The 17,314-nt window shown below is 41.4% G+C and overlaps 1 protein-coding gene and 1 long non-coding RNA gene across 2 annotated transcripts in view; one reads left to right on the top strand and one right to left on the bottom strand.

Moving 5' to 3' along the window:
- The window catches only part of POU2AF1 (POU class 2 homeobox associating factor 1), a 142,638-nt gene extending 128,843 nt beyond the window's left edge, over positions 1-13,795 (bottom strand). The window contains exon 1 of the mRNA XM_077456942.1: positions 13,524-13,795. Within this exon, the coding sequence (XP_077313068.1) occupies positions 13,524-13,539 (16 nt within the window). The 5' untranslated portion in view covers positions 13,540-13,795. The remainder of the gene's footprint in view (positions 1-13,523) is intronic.
- LOC143933858 (uncharacterized) overlaps positions 1-17,314 on the top strand; it is a 170,830-nt gene that overhangs the window by 91,899 nt on the left and 61,617 nt on the right. Inside the window, exon 2 of the long non-coding RNA XR_013263154.1 lies at positions 7,246-7,303. This is a non-coding gene — a long non-coding RNA (uncharacterized LOC143933858). The remainder of the gene's footprint in view (positions 1-7,245; positions 7,304-17,314) is intronic.

The following is a 17,314-nucleotide window of genomic DNA, read 5'->3' as shown; positions in this document are numbered from 1 at the left end:
GTAGATGGTAGACTCAGCAATGGCATGCAATGCTAAGCTGCTGCTAACAAAGCAAACAGAATATTGGCATGCATTAAAAAGGGGAAGAACTCTGGAGATAAAGTGATAATTTTCCTGCTCTACAAGACTCTGGTCCGGCCGCACCTAGAGTATGCTGTCCAGTTCTGGGCACCAGTCCTCAGGAAGGATGTATTGCAAATGGAGCGAGTACAAAGAAGGGCAACAAAGCTAATAAAGGGTCTGGAGCATATTAGTTATGAGGAAAGGTTGCGAGCACTGAACTTATTCTCTCTGGAGAAGAGACACTTAAGATATATGACATGATATGATCTCAATATTTCACAGAAGGGAGTTTAAAATTAAAATGATAGGAAAAGAGGTTTAACCTTAACCACCTCAATACAGTGCACTTACACCCCCTTCCTGACCAGACCAATTTTCAGCTTTCAGCGCTCTCACAGTTTGAATGACAATTACTCAGACATGCAACACTATACCCATATGAAACTTGCGTCCTTTTTTCCACACAAATAGAGCTTTCTTTTAGTGGTATTTAATTACTAGTGTTTTTTTTTTTGTGCTATAAATAAAATAAAATGTAAATTTTGTGAAAAAAAATGCCCTTTTCTTTGTTTCTGTCATAAATTAGGCCTTCAGTACATCAGGTGTATCTCATTTCTTGAGACACTAACAAGTCGGCACAGTGGTGTAGTGGTTAGCACTCTCACCTAGCAGTAACAGGGGTCGCTGGTTCAAATCCCAACCATGACACTACCTGCCTGGAGTTTGCATGTTCTCCCTGTGCCTGCGTGGGTTTCCTCCGGGTACTCCGGTTTCCTCCCACACTCCAAAGACATGCAGGTAGGTTAATTGGCTTCTGTGCAAAATTGGGCCTAGTATATGAATGGGGACATTAGATTGTGGGCTCCTTGAGGGTAGGGACTAATGTGAGTGTGCAATGTACAGGGATAGGGGTAGACACTCACTCAGGTTGAACTGGATGGACTGGTGTCTTTATTCAACCTTACTAACTATGAAACTATGAAGTCAGGAAAGTACAAATACCCCCCAAATGACCCCTTTTTTGGAAAGTAGACATTCCAAGGTATTAAGTAAGTAGCCTGGTGAGTTTTTTTAAGTTGTATTTTTTCCCACAATTCTTTGCAAAATGAAGATTTTTTTTTTTTTTACAAAATTGTCATATCAGGTTATTTCTCACACACAGCATATGCATACAACAAATTACACCCCAAAATACATTCTGCTACTCTTCCCAAGTATGGCGATACTACATGTAGTGTGAGACTTTTACACAGCCTGGCCACATACAGAACACCAACATTGATGTAGTACCTTCAGACTTCTACGAGCAAAAATGACTCATCTCATTTCACAGCCACCTATTACACTTTTGAAGGCCCTGGAGTACCAGGACAATGGAATTTCCCATAAAATGACCCCATTTTGGAAAGCAAACACTCCAACGTATAATCTGTGAGGCATAGTGAGTCTTTTGAACAGTTCATTTTTTTCCAGAAGTTTGTGGCATATGTGGAAAAAAATGAAAACACATTTTTTTTTACACAAAGTTGTCAATTTATAAGATATTTCTAACACATAGCATGTATATAGCAAAAATTACACCCCAAAACACATTCTGCTACTCCTCCCGAGTATGGCAATACCACATGTGTAGGACTTTTACACAGCCTGCTCACATAGAGAGGCCAAACATTGAAGTAGTACCTTCAGGCGTTCTAGGGGCATAAATGACACATCTCATTTCATTCCTACCTATCACACTTTTGAAGGTCCTGGAGCACCAGGACAGTGGAATTGCCCACAAAATGACTCCATTTTGGAAAGTAAACACCCCAACGTATATTCTATGAGGCATCGGCTGCAAATAAGTACTCGGGTACTCTGATGGGCTGCAGATAGGTACTCTGGTACTCTGATGGGCTGATGACAGATATTTGAGTACTCTGATGGCCTGGTGACAGGTACTCGGGTAGTCTGATGGCCTGGTGACAGGTACTCGGGTACTCTGATGGGCTGATGACAGATATTTGAGTACTCTGATGGCCTGGTGACAGGTACTCGGGTAGTCTGATGGCCTGGAGACAGGTTCTCTGATGGCATGGTGACTGGTATTTTGGTACTCTGAAGGGCGGTGATAGGTACTCAGGTACTCGGGTACTCAGATGAACTGTGACGGGTACTCAGGTGAACTGTGACAGGTACTCTGATGGGCTGTGACAGGTACTCTGATGGACTGTGAGTGACATGTACTATGAGGGGTGGTGACAGGTCCTCTTTATTGGGGGGGGGAATCAGTGTGTGTTGGTGTACACTGTAAGCAGTAATGAGATGTTACCGCAATCTCCTCCTAACACACGAGGAGGAGAACCCGGTAACATCTCGTTACCGCGGTTTGTTCACATTTTATTGATCTGCTGTGATCAATAAAATGGCTGTTTACCAGCGTCGGTGACGAGCAGTGTTCCCGGGGAACACGCCGCCAGCGACATGCATGAGCAGCGCGCTCGCGATCACGCGCATGCGTCGTGCACAGTAGGGGTGTGACCATTTGTGATTGGCCGTGACTTCATCATGGCCGATCACATGGTAAACAGTCATGCGCAATGGCTGTTCACCCCCTTCGGTGGCGAGCGGTGTCTCTGTGACTCGCCGCCACCGAAGAAACAGGGATGCGTGCACACGATCGCACACACATTCCCTGTTTAAACGGGAGGACGTCATATGACGCCCCCCCTGCCTGGCCGTCATTTGACAGCCAATGACAGCCAGTGGTCGGAAAGTAGTTAAACTACGTAAAGGGTTCTTTACTGTAAGAGTGGCAAGGATGTGGATTTCCTTCCACAGGGGGTGGTCTCAGCGGGGAGCATCGATAGTTTCAAGAAACTATTAGATAAGCACCTGAATGACAACATACAGGGACATACAATGTAATACTGACATATAATTAGACACATGGGTTGGACTTGATGGACTTGTGTCTTTTTTCAATTTCATCTACTATGTAACTATGTGTCAGGACCTGGACTTGAACCTGGGTCCTCAGCTTTGTCTGGCAATGATTCTTCTCACTGAGCTATCTGAGATGCTGAACAGCCCTTGTCAGATCCTTTACACAACCCTGCCTTGTATCTTGATTTCAGCTGAACCTTGAACTCTTTGCTCCTCCCATGAACTTCCTGATATAAACCATGTCTCTGCACTTCCTCCTTGCCAGACTATTGTGCTATCTCCAGCCTGTATCTCGCTCCTGTCTTCCCTGCTGCCGTTTATATTTGCTACTGCTCGTTATTGACCCTTGGCTTGTTCCACGACTACGCTTCTGCCTGATCCTAACCTGCAACAACTCCTTACAGACCATTTGGCTTGCTTACTGACCACGCTTCTGTTTACTCCTTACCTGCTCATCTGATACTGTACACCGGCTTGCTCACCTCCTGGTGGGGAGATCCTGAGGACCGCGAGCTGGTACTAACACGCAGCTAAATCCATCTCCACCATCAGGAGCTCTGGTGAAAACCAGTTAGCACTTAGACTCCGCACCTCAGGTGAGCCTGTGCCATATGCCAGGGTGACTGCCTGTGTACCTATCCTGCTGGTTAGTGGTAGTCCTGCAACTGCTATAGCAATTGGTCTTCGAGCCTGACCCCTGATCGTGACACTATGTATATTTTTGAGTGCCTGGGCACTGGAATACACTGTAAATGTTAAGACACAAAGCAGTATTTGTTCTGCAGCAAACATTAAATATTTGGCACCCGAAGCCCATCTGTGGAAACACTGTGTGGCACTTTTGCAGTGCGGGAGCACTGGAATAGGATGCAAACTTTGTGTCACAATGTCACAGCAGGAGATGGTGATTGGGGATGAGCCGGATGTTCAAATTGAACATAAGCCATAAGAAAGTACCTGTGCGTTGGAGGGCAGCGGGGGTCACCAGGGGACGTCATTGCGTGGCCCCACCCTCAGTTATAAAATTAATGTCACCTATGAAGACACTCCATACGGCGGGAGCCTCCCATGGCGGTGGGTCGGTCGTGGCTTTTTTCTTTTTTGGTCCGTCGGAGTGAGAGAAGAAGAAGATAAGAAGATGAATGGACTTCATGGGACATTTTAATTTTTTATTTTTTAATAAAGGACTTGTCCTAAGCCATGTCTTGTCATTTTTACCATTTGACAATTTTTGTGTGAAATAGTGGGGATATATTTGTAACCGTTACCATTTCACACAGGGGGAGAGGCAGGGATCTGGGGGTCTCCTTGTTAAAGGGGGCTTCCAGATTCCGATAAGCCCCTTGCCCGCAGACCCCCACAACCACCGGGCAAGGGATGTGGGGATGAGGCCCCTATCCCAAAGCACGCTCCCCATGTTCAGGGCATGTGGCCTGGTATGGTTCAGGAGGTGTGGGGGCTATCTCGTGTCCCCTTTTTACCTATGGCCTGCCAGGTTGCATACTTGGATAAGGGTTTGGTATGGATTTTCGGGGGGACCCCCAAGCTATTTGTTTTTTTAATTTTGATGGTTCCCCTTAAAATCCATACCAGGCCCTTCTGGAATTTGGGGGGATACCCACGCAATTTTTTTTAAAATTTTGGTTCGGGGGTTCCCCTTAATGGTCATACCAGACCCAAAGGGATTGGTAATGGACTGGGGAAATCCCATGCCATTTTTTTCAATGACTTCTATTATCTGTATTGCCAGGACCCAACAATTCATTATAGCCACGAGTACTTTTAAATTCCTTTTTTTCCTTTAGAAATGTCATTTTGTGCAGGGACTGTTCTAAACACGAGAAACATGTGCCATTTTACAGACATACTATAGACACCCCCCAGGTACGAAATTTAAGGGAATATTTAATTTTTATTGTTTCATTTTAAGCATTATTAAAGTCACTGCTTCCGAAAAAAATGACTTTTTTTAAACTTTTTTTGCATTGACACATGTGCCCTGGGGCAGGACCCAGGTCCCCAAAAACTTTTTATGACAATTAGTTGCATATAAGCCTTTAAAATTAGCACTTTTGATTATTCATGTTCGTGTCCCATAGACTTTAATGGTGTTCACGTGTTCGAATTTTTTGCCTATTCACATGTTCTGCTGCAAACCAAACCAGGGGTTGTTCGGCTCATCCTTAATGCCAATTTTGGCAGGTGCCAATGCTCCTTTTTTTTGGCTAGTAATGTTTGCATCAGGACTGGACCTGATGTAGTCAGCCGTCACATGGTTCAGTGCTTACTGCAGCCGGGCCTGGCTGCTGTGTTTTAAAAAAAAGTGGTGCTGAGGCAGCTGTCATTATAGCTCCTCCACCTGTCAGGGATCAGAGGATAGGAGGTGCATTGGTCATCAGAGGGGATCTTGCCACCATCAGGAAATGTGGTAAAGAGGTTCCCACACAGCATTTCCTCAAAGTGGTACATTTTAGTCTCCTTCTCAGTCTCATTGTTGACCCAAATCTTGGGATCCTTGCACAGGCATCTGAGCATAAGGGAGCCTATTCACCACAAACTGCCTGGATCAGAGGAAGAGGACCCTGAGACCTAATTGGTGCTGAGGACAACTCTGTCCTCAATCTCACCTCACTTATGTACAACACCTGGGGTTTGGGAGGGTTGAAACTTTCCGCTGGATACCTGTCCCATTTCCTCCTTTCTGCTAGTACTCTGTCCTTCCTACTCATCTACCTCCTTGTTTTCCTACTCAATTTCCTATTGCCTCTTTCTCATAGGGATGTAAGGCAGTAAACAAAGTGTGCTGGCTCTGAGACAGCAGCAAGTCCTCCTGCTGCTGTACCTGCAATGCCTGAACTATCAAGCCATGCAGTGTGTGCTCCAGGAAGAACATGAAACACATTGTATCACTACTCCCCACCTTGTTGAGACTTGCAGCATTTTGGTCACCTCTTCAAAAAGTACCAAAATGCTGCCAGCATCCTAATTGATGAGCCATTGATATGACGACAAGAATCCTAGCTCCCCAGATTCTGTGCTTGTACCATAATTGTAGATTAACTCATTGTTGGGACTTGTGCAGTGCCTGGCCAGCACTGAGTTGTACCATGTGGGGGTATCTTAGATGAGGTGGTTGGCTGGCAGTTAATGTTAGTGATGCATTTCTTAAAGGCAAACACTGACTGAGTCTGAATGCCTAAAGTGACCACAAATCTTTGTGGCCTGATGAAGGGAGTTTAGGAAAGTAAAGTATTTTGTTATGAGCCACTGGGCCATCAGGTTGAGGATATGTGCTAGCAAGGCACATGGGTGATTTTTTTTCCCATAAACATGAACTTTATACTATATAAATACATATATTACATTCGAAATTTGAATCACTTTTAGCATATCTATATTCACAAAGGGAAGATTTGCTGCAACATAGGGATTGTACTAGAAACTTTAATTGTAACTAGACAGTACCCTGAAGGTGGAGAAAAGGGGCAGAGAAAAGTGGGGGGGGTCAACTGCTCTTGGCCTGCCCAAGGCACTGGTTACGGTAGTCATGAAGGATCTTGTCTCAGGATATCAGGAGGGACTCAACAAAGCCTAGGGGAATAAAATGTTCCACCCATGGTTTCCAGATTTTGAGGTGTTTAGGAATTTTATCCTGAATAGTGGCTTAGATTTTGCTATGGATCATAGCCTGGGTTACCCTATGTTTATTTTCAATGGTACAAAGAGAGGGGGACTTCCAGGCATGTGCTATGGTATGTTTAGCCACCGTCATGAGTTGCAATATGAGGTGGAACTGAGCTATAATTCAGTCTAGAGGGTTGTGATTCAGTAATGCCAGTGATGGGTCAGGATGAAGTGTGAAGTTAACCAGAGTGGAGGACATTTGGAAAATTTCAGTCCAAAATCGCTGCACAATGGGGCAGTCCCACCAGATATGTAAGTGAGAACCTTCCTGCGCACACTCACGGAAACACCGAGGGTAGTGTAATAGTTTATTTTTAACAAGCACTGAGCCGGCAATAACTCATAACTGCCTTCAATACCATGACTACACACAAATTCCATCATGGACCATTGAAAAGACATGCATTTAAAGAGTCATTACGTACACTTGAACTATAATATAATTGTTATGACAGATTTATTTGACTAATTTATTTTGTATTGAATATTGTTCAGTGTCCTGTTATAAAGTACACTGAAACATGCACACAAATGTTTCTTTGAGCCTTGTACCTCTGTCACCACATTCAGGGGTGCCCGGACCAGAGCAGCAAAGGAAGCCCTCTCATCAGCTTGGCCTCCAACCAGGGTATGTGACAGCAGGTTTGACATTTTTTAACATTTTTATAGGGGACCAAACCCAGGACACTAATGTTCCCAGCCAAGTATACTGTCCATACAGCTCCAGTGCTGCTTAAGGTATATTCAATTATTGCATGAGAACATTTTGAAATCATTCAAAACAAGTGGAAATACCATTTTCTTTATCATTCATAGTTAATATATTGCTTTATGTTTGGAAATATTGTTTTATTTCAAAAGTTGCCACAGTGGCACATTTATACAACTTTGATCTTATCTATGAGAAGTTCAAATCTGACTTACTGAACATTTGTGACACATTTCATTTTTGCAGAGATGGAAAAACAGGTTAATCCACTCATTTGAGCTACCTATCTACAGATTCTGAAGCTAGAATCATATTATATTATTACATCATTATTAAAAGTGGAATGGAAAAAGAAGCATTTCACGGCCTCCTCTGATTTATGTAGTTCAGTGCTAGGTACTGTAGATCCAGCGATGTGCACGAAACCTGAGGCTCTCTTGGGTCTCTCCCTCCTGATTGGCTGAGATTCCAATTGGCTCCTGCTGCTGTCAATCCAAGCCAGTGAGGTAGGAGTGGGGATCAGGGATGAGCCGTGCTCTCTGCAAGTGGCTTGCTATAGGGGCACCGGGCAAGGAGGAGGTTCCCAGAGCGCAGACAGGAGGGATCCAAAAAGAGGAGGATCGGGGGGCTCCCCTGTGCAAAACTCCTTTACAATCACTTTAAGCTATACTAATATACAAACTGAGCTAAATCAATATAAAAATCTAGAAGGAGAGGTATGATCAACTGGTTATATTGGCCCACATAGGAAATTAAGTGCCAAAATAGGCCTTGCATCAAAATGCTGGTCTTTTTATTTGCACTCTTTGTATCTCCTTTTTCTTCTTGACATCATAGGGCCTCTCCAATGGTCCTGGGAAAAATGAAGATCGCAAGTCTCACAGGAAGGAGCTCCAACACTAGGTAGGAGTGTTCTCCCATGAAATGTAAGATCCTTAGCTTTCCCAGGATCCAAGGAAAGCTTGGTTTTACCCATATCCATTGGTATCACCCTCACCTAGGTAAGCATGCCTGAAATTGGTCCTGGCAGTTTGGAACTGTCAGGAGAGCTTTCTCCTGCTGGTGTTATGTGATCTTTGGACCGCAGTACTGGCGTCCACCCGCAGATGGATCCCGGCAGTGTGGAGCAAACAGTATCTCCTGCATTCAGATGTCACTTGAGGCATGCATATAAATACCTGGCTGAGGATTACTCTCATCGCCTTGGTATCGTCCTTGCGCTCTGACCTGTTAGCCTGTAACTTGTAACCTGTAACCTGGACCTGAACCTGAGCCTGTACCCGATCCCATCTTGATCCTGTCCCTCCTGTGTTCCTGTTCCCTTTTCAGGTGTCACTTGAGGCTAATCACAAGCATGCATATAAATACCGGTGGAGAATTACTCTCATCACCTTGGTATCGTCCTTGAGCCCTGACCTGTTAGCCTGCAACCTGGACCTGATCCCATCCTGATCCTGTCCCTCCTGTGTTCCTGGTCCCTTTTTATCCTTGCCCTGTAGACTGATCCCATTTCACCTTCCCCCATTCGCTGACTCCCTGTGTATGACCCTGGCCTGGTTTACGTTTGTGATTCTGGAACTGCCTTCGTTTATCTGCTGATTCTCTGTTTATGACCTTGACCTGGCTTACGTTCTTGATTACGGTATTCCCCATCTACTGCGCATAGTTATATGTTATTTGTGGGTCACTGACTGGTTTATTGTCATTATTTGGTATTGGAGGTGTTTGTGTATTTATATATCACTAATCTTAACTACTTCAATACTGGGCACTTATACACCCTCCTGCCCAGACAAATTTTCAGTTTTCAGCACTGTCACACTTTGAATGACAATTGCGCGGTCATGCTACACTGTACCCAAACTAAATTTTTATCATGTTGTTCCCACAAATAGAGCTTTCTTCTGGTGGTATTTGATCGCCTCTGGGATTTTTATTTTCTGCTAAACAAATAAAAAAAAAAATTTGAAAAAAAAATGTTTATTTTGTTTCAGTTACAAAACTTTGTAATTAAGTATGTTTTCTCCTTAACTGATGGGCACTGATGGGGCTGCACTGACGGGCACTGATAAGGCAGCACTAATGGGCACCAATGAGGTGGCATCAATGAAGTGGCACTGATGAGGTGGCATTGATGGGCACTGATATGTGGCACTGATGGGCACTGATAGGTGGCACTGATATGAGACATGGATGGGCACTGACAGGTGGCACAAATAGGCACTGATAGGTGGCACAAATTGGCATGGATAGGCAGCATGGATGGGCATGGATAGGCAGCATAGATGGGTATGGATAGGGGGCACGAATGGGTATGGATAGGCAGTACGGATGAGCATGGATAGGCGACATGGATGGGCACTGATAGATGGCATGGATGGGCACTAATAGGCGGCGCCGATGGGCACTGATAGGTGGGATTGTAGTGTAAAGTATTGCACTGGTGGATGCCAATCAATAATGCATGCCAATCAGTGATGTCCATTGTGGGCACTGATTGGCATCCATTGTGGGCACTGAATTGGCATACCTGGTTTTCTAGGGTGGCATACCTGGTGCTGGGCATCCCTGGTGGTCTGGTGGCATCCCTGGTGGCCCAATGTGGGTATCCTCGGGGGAAGCTGCACTGATAATCGATCAGCATAGACCCCCCTCTGTCAGAGGAGCAGCCGATCGGCTCTCCTCTACTTGTGCCTGACGGATGCGAGTGAGGAAAAGCCGATCACCAGCTCTTCCTATTTACACTGTGATCAGCCATGATTGGACATGGCTGATCACGTGGTAAAGAGTCTCCGTCGAGACTCTTTTTCAAGATCGTCGTTTCACCCGGGGGTGTGCAGCGGCTTAATATCCAGAGGACGTCATATGAAGCCCAGTCAGGATATTGAAACCACTATGCCACCGTCATTCTGCTATATGGTGGGTGGCAAGTGGTTAATAAACATTTCTATTCACTTACTTATATTCACTTACATTTTACACGTTTTTGGTTCTCTCTGTGCAGTCCACACAATCTTATCAGTTTATGACAGAGTGTTTAAAACCATGAACATTGACCCAAGACTAAATTATCAGTTGTGCGTTCCTCTCTTTGGGCCTGATTTTCTAAAGTGTATTCATGTATATTGGCAAAATTTAGCACAGGCAAGCAAACTGTATCCTCACAATACTTACTATGTACCTACAATGCGCACAGAGACATGTGCACAACCTTTGGGGGTGAATTAACTAAAAATTGTGGGTTGCTTTTGTTGATGCTAATAATGAAGTTCCCAGTGGTAAATATCCATACATACGCTCCTTTTTGCTTTAACAACACTAGGGATGAGCCGAACACCCCCCACCACCCAGTTTGGTTAGATTCGAACATCAAGCTCATCCCTAAACAACACAGTGTAAAGAGTTTTTTGTGTCCATTCCTTAGTGTATTCTACTTTAACACCAAGGCACAAAACTAGTATTATCTAGTTGTTTAGTGTACATGGCAACCTAGGACTGCACTGTGCACATGAAATAGCAATATAGGGTTAAATTTGGAGTCATTCCGTGAACAAATCAAGTCCTCTACCCAGTTTGTTGGCTATAGTAATAAATATTGCTGTACATTATTGGGAGCTTTATTTTATTAAAAAATGTATAGATGGATGACTCAGCTCATGGGGTTTCAAGAAGATTGAAAACTAGAATTCTAGATTATATTATGGTCAATATCAAAATCAATGTGCCTTTTCTATTTCACTTATCAGTTTTACCTGGTTTTGGAGACCCCAATATAACATTTAGTTTAACTGGTGATTCTATAAATAAAATAACTAATTTTATTGTCAATATTATTCCGTTTTGATTACAATTTTTTTGTTTTGTTTTGATTATGAAAATGATTCAAATTGTCTAGAACCAAGATGATATTTTACAAGATTGCCAGTATTATTTTACACCTATACCTTTATCACCTAAACTTTAGTTTTCACAAATACCAGTTAATTAGAGCAAAACACACATTAACCATTTCAGCCCCGGAAGGTTTTACCCCCTTAATGACCAGAGCATTTTGTGCGATATGGCACTGCGTCGCATTAACTGACAATTGCGCAGTCATGCGACACTGCAACACTGTATGCCAACAAAATGTCCTTTTTTTCCCCACAAATATAGCTTTCTTTTGGGGGTATTTGATCACCTTTGTGGTTTTTATTTTTTGAGCTATAAACAAAACATAGCGACAATTGTGAAAAAAAAAAACATTTTTTTTTGCTTTCTACTTTAATACATATCCAAAAATATACATAAAAAACAAATTTATTCATCAGTTTAAGCCGATAAATATTCTACATATATTTTTGGTAAAACAAATCACAATAGCCATATATTGGTTTGTGCAAAAGTTATCGTGTCTAAAAACTACAGGATTGATTTAGGGACTTTTATTTATTTTTTATTATTTTTACTGGTAATTGCGGCGATCTGTGATTTTTAGCAGGACTGCAAAATTGCTGCAAAATCTTATCCCAAAATTTTGGGGATATTGATCAGTGCTATAAAAATGCACTGATCAATGTAAAAATTACCCTGGCAGGGAAGGGGTTAAAACTAGGGGGCGATCAAGGGATTAAGAATTTAGTCAGCGTGTTCTAACTGTAGGGGGGGTGGACTTACTGAGACATGACAGAGATCACTGGGAGCAGTATATCCCTGTCATATTTATGGGCAGAATGGGGAAATGCCTTGTTTACATAGGCAGTGCAATTCTGCCGTCGTATATTGGTGTGAGTCGGTTGGCAAGTGGTTAAAGAATATCTAAACCAAAAACAAACATTTAATACATAGCAGCTTACCAGTCCTTAGATGTGGTAGCTTTTTTTATAGGCTTTTTTTTCTCTCTTTATTTTGAAGTGGTGATCAGCCAGTAACACTTCCTGTCTTAAGCTGGCCATAGATGGTGCGTTTTTCTTTAGTCTGCAGGAAGAAAAATTGCATGATTCCCCCATCAACACAGTCAGTGTTGATAGGGGAATCCCTCCCGTGGAGCTATTGTGTTCTCCCAGCGGGAAAGGGGTGCGAGGAGCCGTATCATACGGGAGAACACACAGCGATTATTGCTAGTGTCTATAGCCTCTGGCAATAATTACATGAAAAATCTGACAGACTGGTTGTACCCAAGTTGACTGATCTATCAACTTGAGTACAATTAGCCTGCCAATACATGGTTCAAATCTTGGCCGGTCCCTACTGTACCGGCCCAGATTGGAACTGTCTATGGCCGGCTTTAAGGTGCCTACACTCACTTCTCCACTGTGTCTGTTGAAGAGCAATGTAGCCATCATTATTTTTTTATTTTTCTTATAATTCAATTTTTATTTTATTTTATTAGGATTCAGCTTAACAGTCAAATTAGGACAAAAACATGTGTCCATGTTTACATAATTTCAAAACATTCTATGGCACATCTCAAAATATACTGTTCAAAGAAACAAGAAAAAGAAGAAAAAATAAACAAAAAAGCAAAGGAAACAAACGCACACAAAAAAAAAAAAAAAAAAAAACATTTCTTCTATTAAAATACAATATATTATAAAAGCCACCATTAAATGGCAACATTTTTCACCTTTCGAGAGGGTGGTATTAGATGGAATAGTAGATTTAGATGGACTTCAATTAAGTCAATAACAAATTAAACCCTAACACAAATTAACACTTTTTAAGCAGTTATAGGAAAGGCCTTTTTTCCTTTTGGGATAAAGGTCTTAACTAAATGAATAAAAGCTGATATTTGTAAGTACCCTTGTCATGGTTAAATGGGTTATCTCAACCATCTAACTGCCAAGCTTGCTGGATAAATTAGTCTGTCACAGGAAGTTGAAAAAATAACAGACTTACTGGCAGGACCAACAAGTAAAAACAAACAAACTATGTTATAGGCGTACTCGGAAAAACAAAGACTGCTGTGTTAATGCTATTGACATACTGCATCTTATATGCAGTTTTTAAACTTTTGTCCATAGTTCCACTTCAGCTGTAAAAAATATTATATATATAATAGCAACATAAAGCTCCATCAATATATCGGTGCGATCTGCAAATATCTTGTTATGTGTGATATTTAAATCATACTCAAGCAAAAAAAAAAGAGCAGACTTACATTTTTGCCAGTGCATGTTCTGTGACAGCAGGCTAGAGTTTTTCTTCTTTGAAGTAGACAGTTTGGCAGTTTGAAGGTTCAAAGTATGGAAATCTTTTGCCTTTGAAAGCAGGATGACAATTGAGTGAGTATGTCTTCATCAGGGTTTTATAAGCCGATGTACCCGATTCACTGATGACATCATCACATGACCACAAGTAATGTGTCAAACAAAACACACATGAAAAGAAGCGACTTACTTTTTTAGAACAAGTAACGGGTGCAGGATAGTGAAACATCAGAAAAAAATATTTTTGTATTAGCATCTGTTCCTGAACTTGACCAAGTAACTAGTAAACAAAATATGTGTCAGTCTAATGCATCTCTTGAATTAGTTCCTCATATTTTACATTATTTTACATCACGGGTTGTACTTTATAACGTTTACAATGATTTTGAATATAAGTTGTTTATGTAAACTATAGGACAGTTATCAGAATATATTCAGTCAACATATTTTTTTGTTTTTCCTCTTTTAATGATTTAAAGTCCCTAAGGACTATAGCATGGCAAGGAAGCACCTGCAAGCTCTTCAAGCTTCACTGATCCTCAAAAAGTCTTTATTTTACACCATGATAAGTTACAGTTCTCATATATTGGTTAACAAAAACCTAATTTAGAAGTGAAACATTTTTTTTATGTTATCGCTTACGGGACTGCAGTACGTTTGAAAACTGAAAAAGATTATATGACTGTGGAGATGCAGTTGTGAGGTCCTCTGTGTAGTGCCTTCATGGTGGTGTATATGTGGTGGTGAATTAATTGTTCTGTGGATCACTGGCCATTGTAGGTTCATTAACCCCAGTTTATTTGGATTGTGCATAGGGGTCAGTTTACAAAGATTTTTGTGGGTTTGTGGACCACTTGTGTGGAAATTGGTGTGCAATGTTTGAATTTTGCATTTAATCTTTTGTAGTGGTATGCTGTTTGCAAAGTATGTAATTGATGTTTTTAGATTGTAAGCCCTAACAAGCAGGACCCTCTGATCCTTCTTGTATTGAATTGTATTGTAACTGTACTGTCTACCTCCATTCTGGTAAATGCTATGCAAACTGTTAGCTTTATATCAATTTTGTAAAATAATAAAGATTGTGGTAGATAATGAGTTTGCGCATTTATTGTGTATGATCATTTGATAATCTTAACGGAAACAATTATTGAGAGGAATACAAACGCTGCCTTTGATGAGTAACATCTGAACAAAAAAGTTAGAGACTTCTAAACCTGAAATTGCAAAAAAAATAAAAATAAAAAGAGAGGACACAAAAGGTGCCTCTAAGTTTGGATTGTAAGCAATTTATTCAATTAAAGACAGGGTGTAAATCCACTCACATTTCATAGGATAAAAACAGGCATTGGTTAGCCCTTGTCTGGTGGGCTAAGAATCAACATTGTTGGTATAGCCACTGCAACTCAGCTGAGTCCAGGAAGCCGGCTGGTCTCTGAAGAGGAACCAGAAGGAGGGCTGGAGCACTCATTGAGTGCAGCATTGAGTGCAATGACATCAACAGAGGTATCATGATGGGTTTCAGAGCATGTGCACTGAGGATCGTGAATCAGGCCTGCATTTTTGTCAAGCTACTAGAGTGGGACTAAAGTTGCCACGTATCTCTCTTTTTTTGCATGCTTCCTGGAGACTGCTTTTGCTCGTTACTAGAGGCTTGCCCTGACATGCTGACATCCCTGTGGCCTTGGGATTTAGTAGTTACCTGGGGACTATATATACAGATAGCTCTACAACAATAAAGGTCGTTGAATTGCACCATATCCTATTCTTCTTTTAAGCCTGAAATTGACCTATGAGTACTGAAGCGCAGGATTTTTCAGCCTCCCCACAGCACTCCTTGGAATCTGGGGTCTCAGTTACCAATGCATTCTGCTCCAATTTTTTTTCGTTTTAATAATTTTTTTATGAAGAATTTTTTTTCCAGACATTTGTCAAGATTACAAGGACTAAACAAGTAATTACAGAAGAAGTAAAACATAGTATGAGAATGTTCAATACAGAGTGAAGGACATAAGACATATCAAAGAAAGTGACTGTTTATCAAAATCACAAGTACACAATACATCCCATGTACTGTAGCCGTTATCAAGTCACAGCACATGATTACATTTGTGTATGGCAAAAGAGCAAAACTGACCAAAAGAATGTCCGTTACAGAGCATCTAAAAAACAATCAAAAACATTGGATACCTCAAAATAGAAAGGTAGTAAAGTTAAAGCAGTAATAAACAAAACAGTAGATACACACCAGAATGATAGAAATTATTTAGACTGTAATAATGCAGCATGAGAAGACCATTGGAAGAGATAGGATATGGTTCAGGTGGACCATAAGGCAAACTATCCCAATAGTGCCATATTTGGTTAAAGTAGGCTAGTTTCTAGTTAATTTCTTACTTTTGCTGTAAGATATTCTATTGCCATATATCAGTTATACTATTTAGCAGTTGGGTTTGAGATGGGATCACAATGGTTCTCCAGTGGAGCAGGATAAGTCATCTGGCAGCAGTCAGGATATGGATGGCTTTTGTTTTGGCCTATTTGAATATTACCAAGAAAGGTTGTCCAAGAAGGCAGTGAATGAGCTCCAATGGAAGAGATATTTTTGCTTCTATTATACTCCACCACTGGGTATTAGTACGTGGCCTCTTCCTCAAAACCCTTTCACAGGTTGAAGCTTTTTTAAAAAAAATATCTATACAGACGTTTTGCCTTTCATTTCTATTTTAAACTGAATGGGTTATTTTACAAGGTGAGGGTTTACATATACTTTTTTTTTTTTTTTTTTAACACTTTTTATAAATGAATGTGCATTACAGTAGCAAATTCGACAAAAGGCTCAACATGAACACTATAGCAGATGAAGTACATTTGAACCGACATGTATCAGGTTGTTTGAAAATGTATACACAGCTTGCTTGGATCAGAAAATAAAAGACATATAAAGCTTTCAATGAGTCACTGTTATTTCCCTGGGAATACAAAATCAACATTAATGCCCTGTACACACAGTCGGTAGTTCCGATGGAAAAGGTCCGATCGGATTATATTGTCGGAAAATCCGATCGTGTGTGGGCTCTGTCAGACTCCACACATCCCAAATCGCATTGCATTTTGTTGGGTACTCTCTGTGTTCATATACAAGTTTTTTAAATGGCAGTATTTGGTTTACCATTTTTATCCAGGTATGGACAGAAGGAGGATTGCATTGCGTTGAAAGGAGGATTGCGTTGAATCCACTTAAGAGCAATGGCCTTCCTAGCCAGAAAAAATGTCTCTTTCAGTAGCGCTCTATGATACCTCTGCCATTGTTCCTCATCCAGAATACCCAAGAGGCATACTCTGGGAGTACAGGGAAAAGGTAATGACAATACTGAGGACAGAAGATCCATCGCCTGCTTCCAGTAATGAGCTATGACAGGGCACACCCAAATTACATGTGCAAAAATCAGCTTTTGTGTGATTACATCTCGTACAGTTAGATGTGAGTATGCGATGCATAGCATGCAACCTCACCGGAGTAAGGGAAGACTGGTGTATCATGTATAGTTGTGTCAACCTGTTATTAATGGCTGAAGACACCTGTAAATGAGAGGAACAAGTCTCTTTCCAATCCTCCTCTGTTAAATCTAGTATGATTTGTTGCCATTTGGATTGCACTGTCAGTGGATTTTTGCTAACAGTAGCATTTAAAAGATAGGTATAGACTTCAAATATGAGTCCTCCAGGACCTTGCGACTTTAAT

This window comes from Lithobates pipiens, unplaced genomic scaffold, assembly GCF_037356315.1.
Source record: "Lithobates pipiens isolate NorthernLeopardFrog02 unplaced genomic scaffold, aLitPip1_a1.2 Scaffold_27, whole genome shotgun sequence".
Taxonomy (NCBI): domain Eukaryota; kingdom Metazoa; phylum Chordata; class Amphibia; order Anura; family Ranidae; genus Lithobates; species Lithobates pipiens.
The sequence above is the reverse complement of the archived record's forward strand: the minus strand, read 5'-3'. Positions and strand labels throughout refer to the sequence as shown.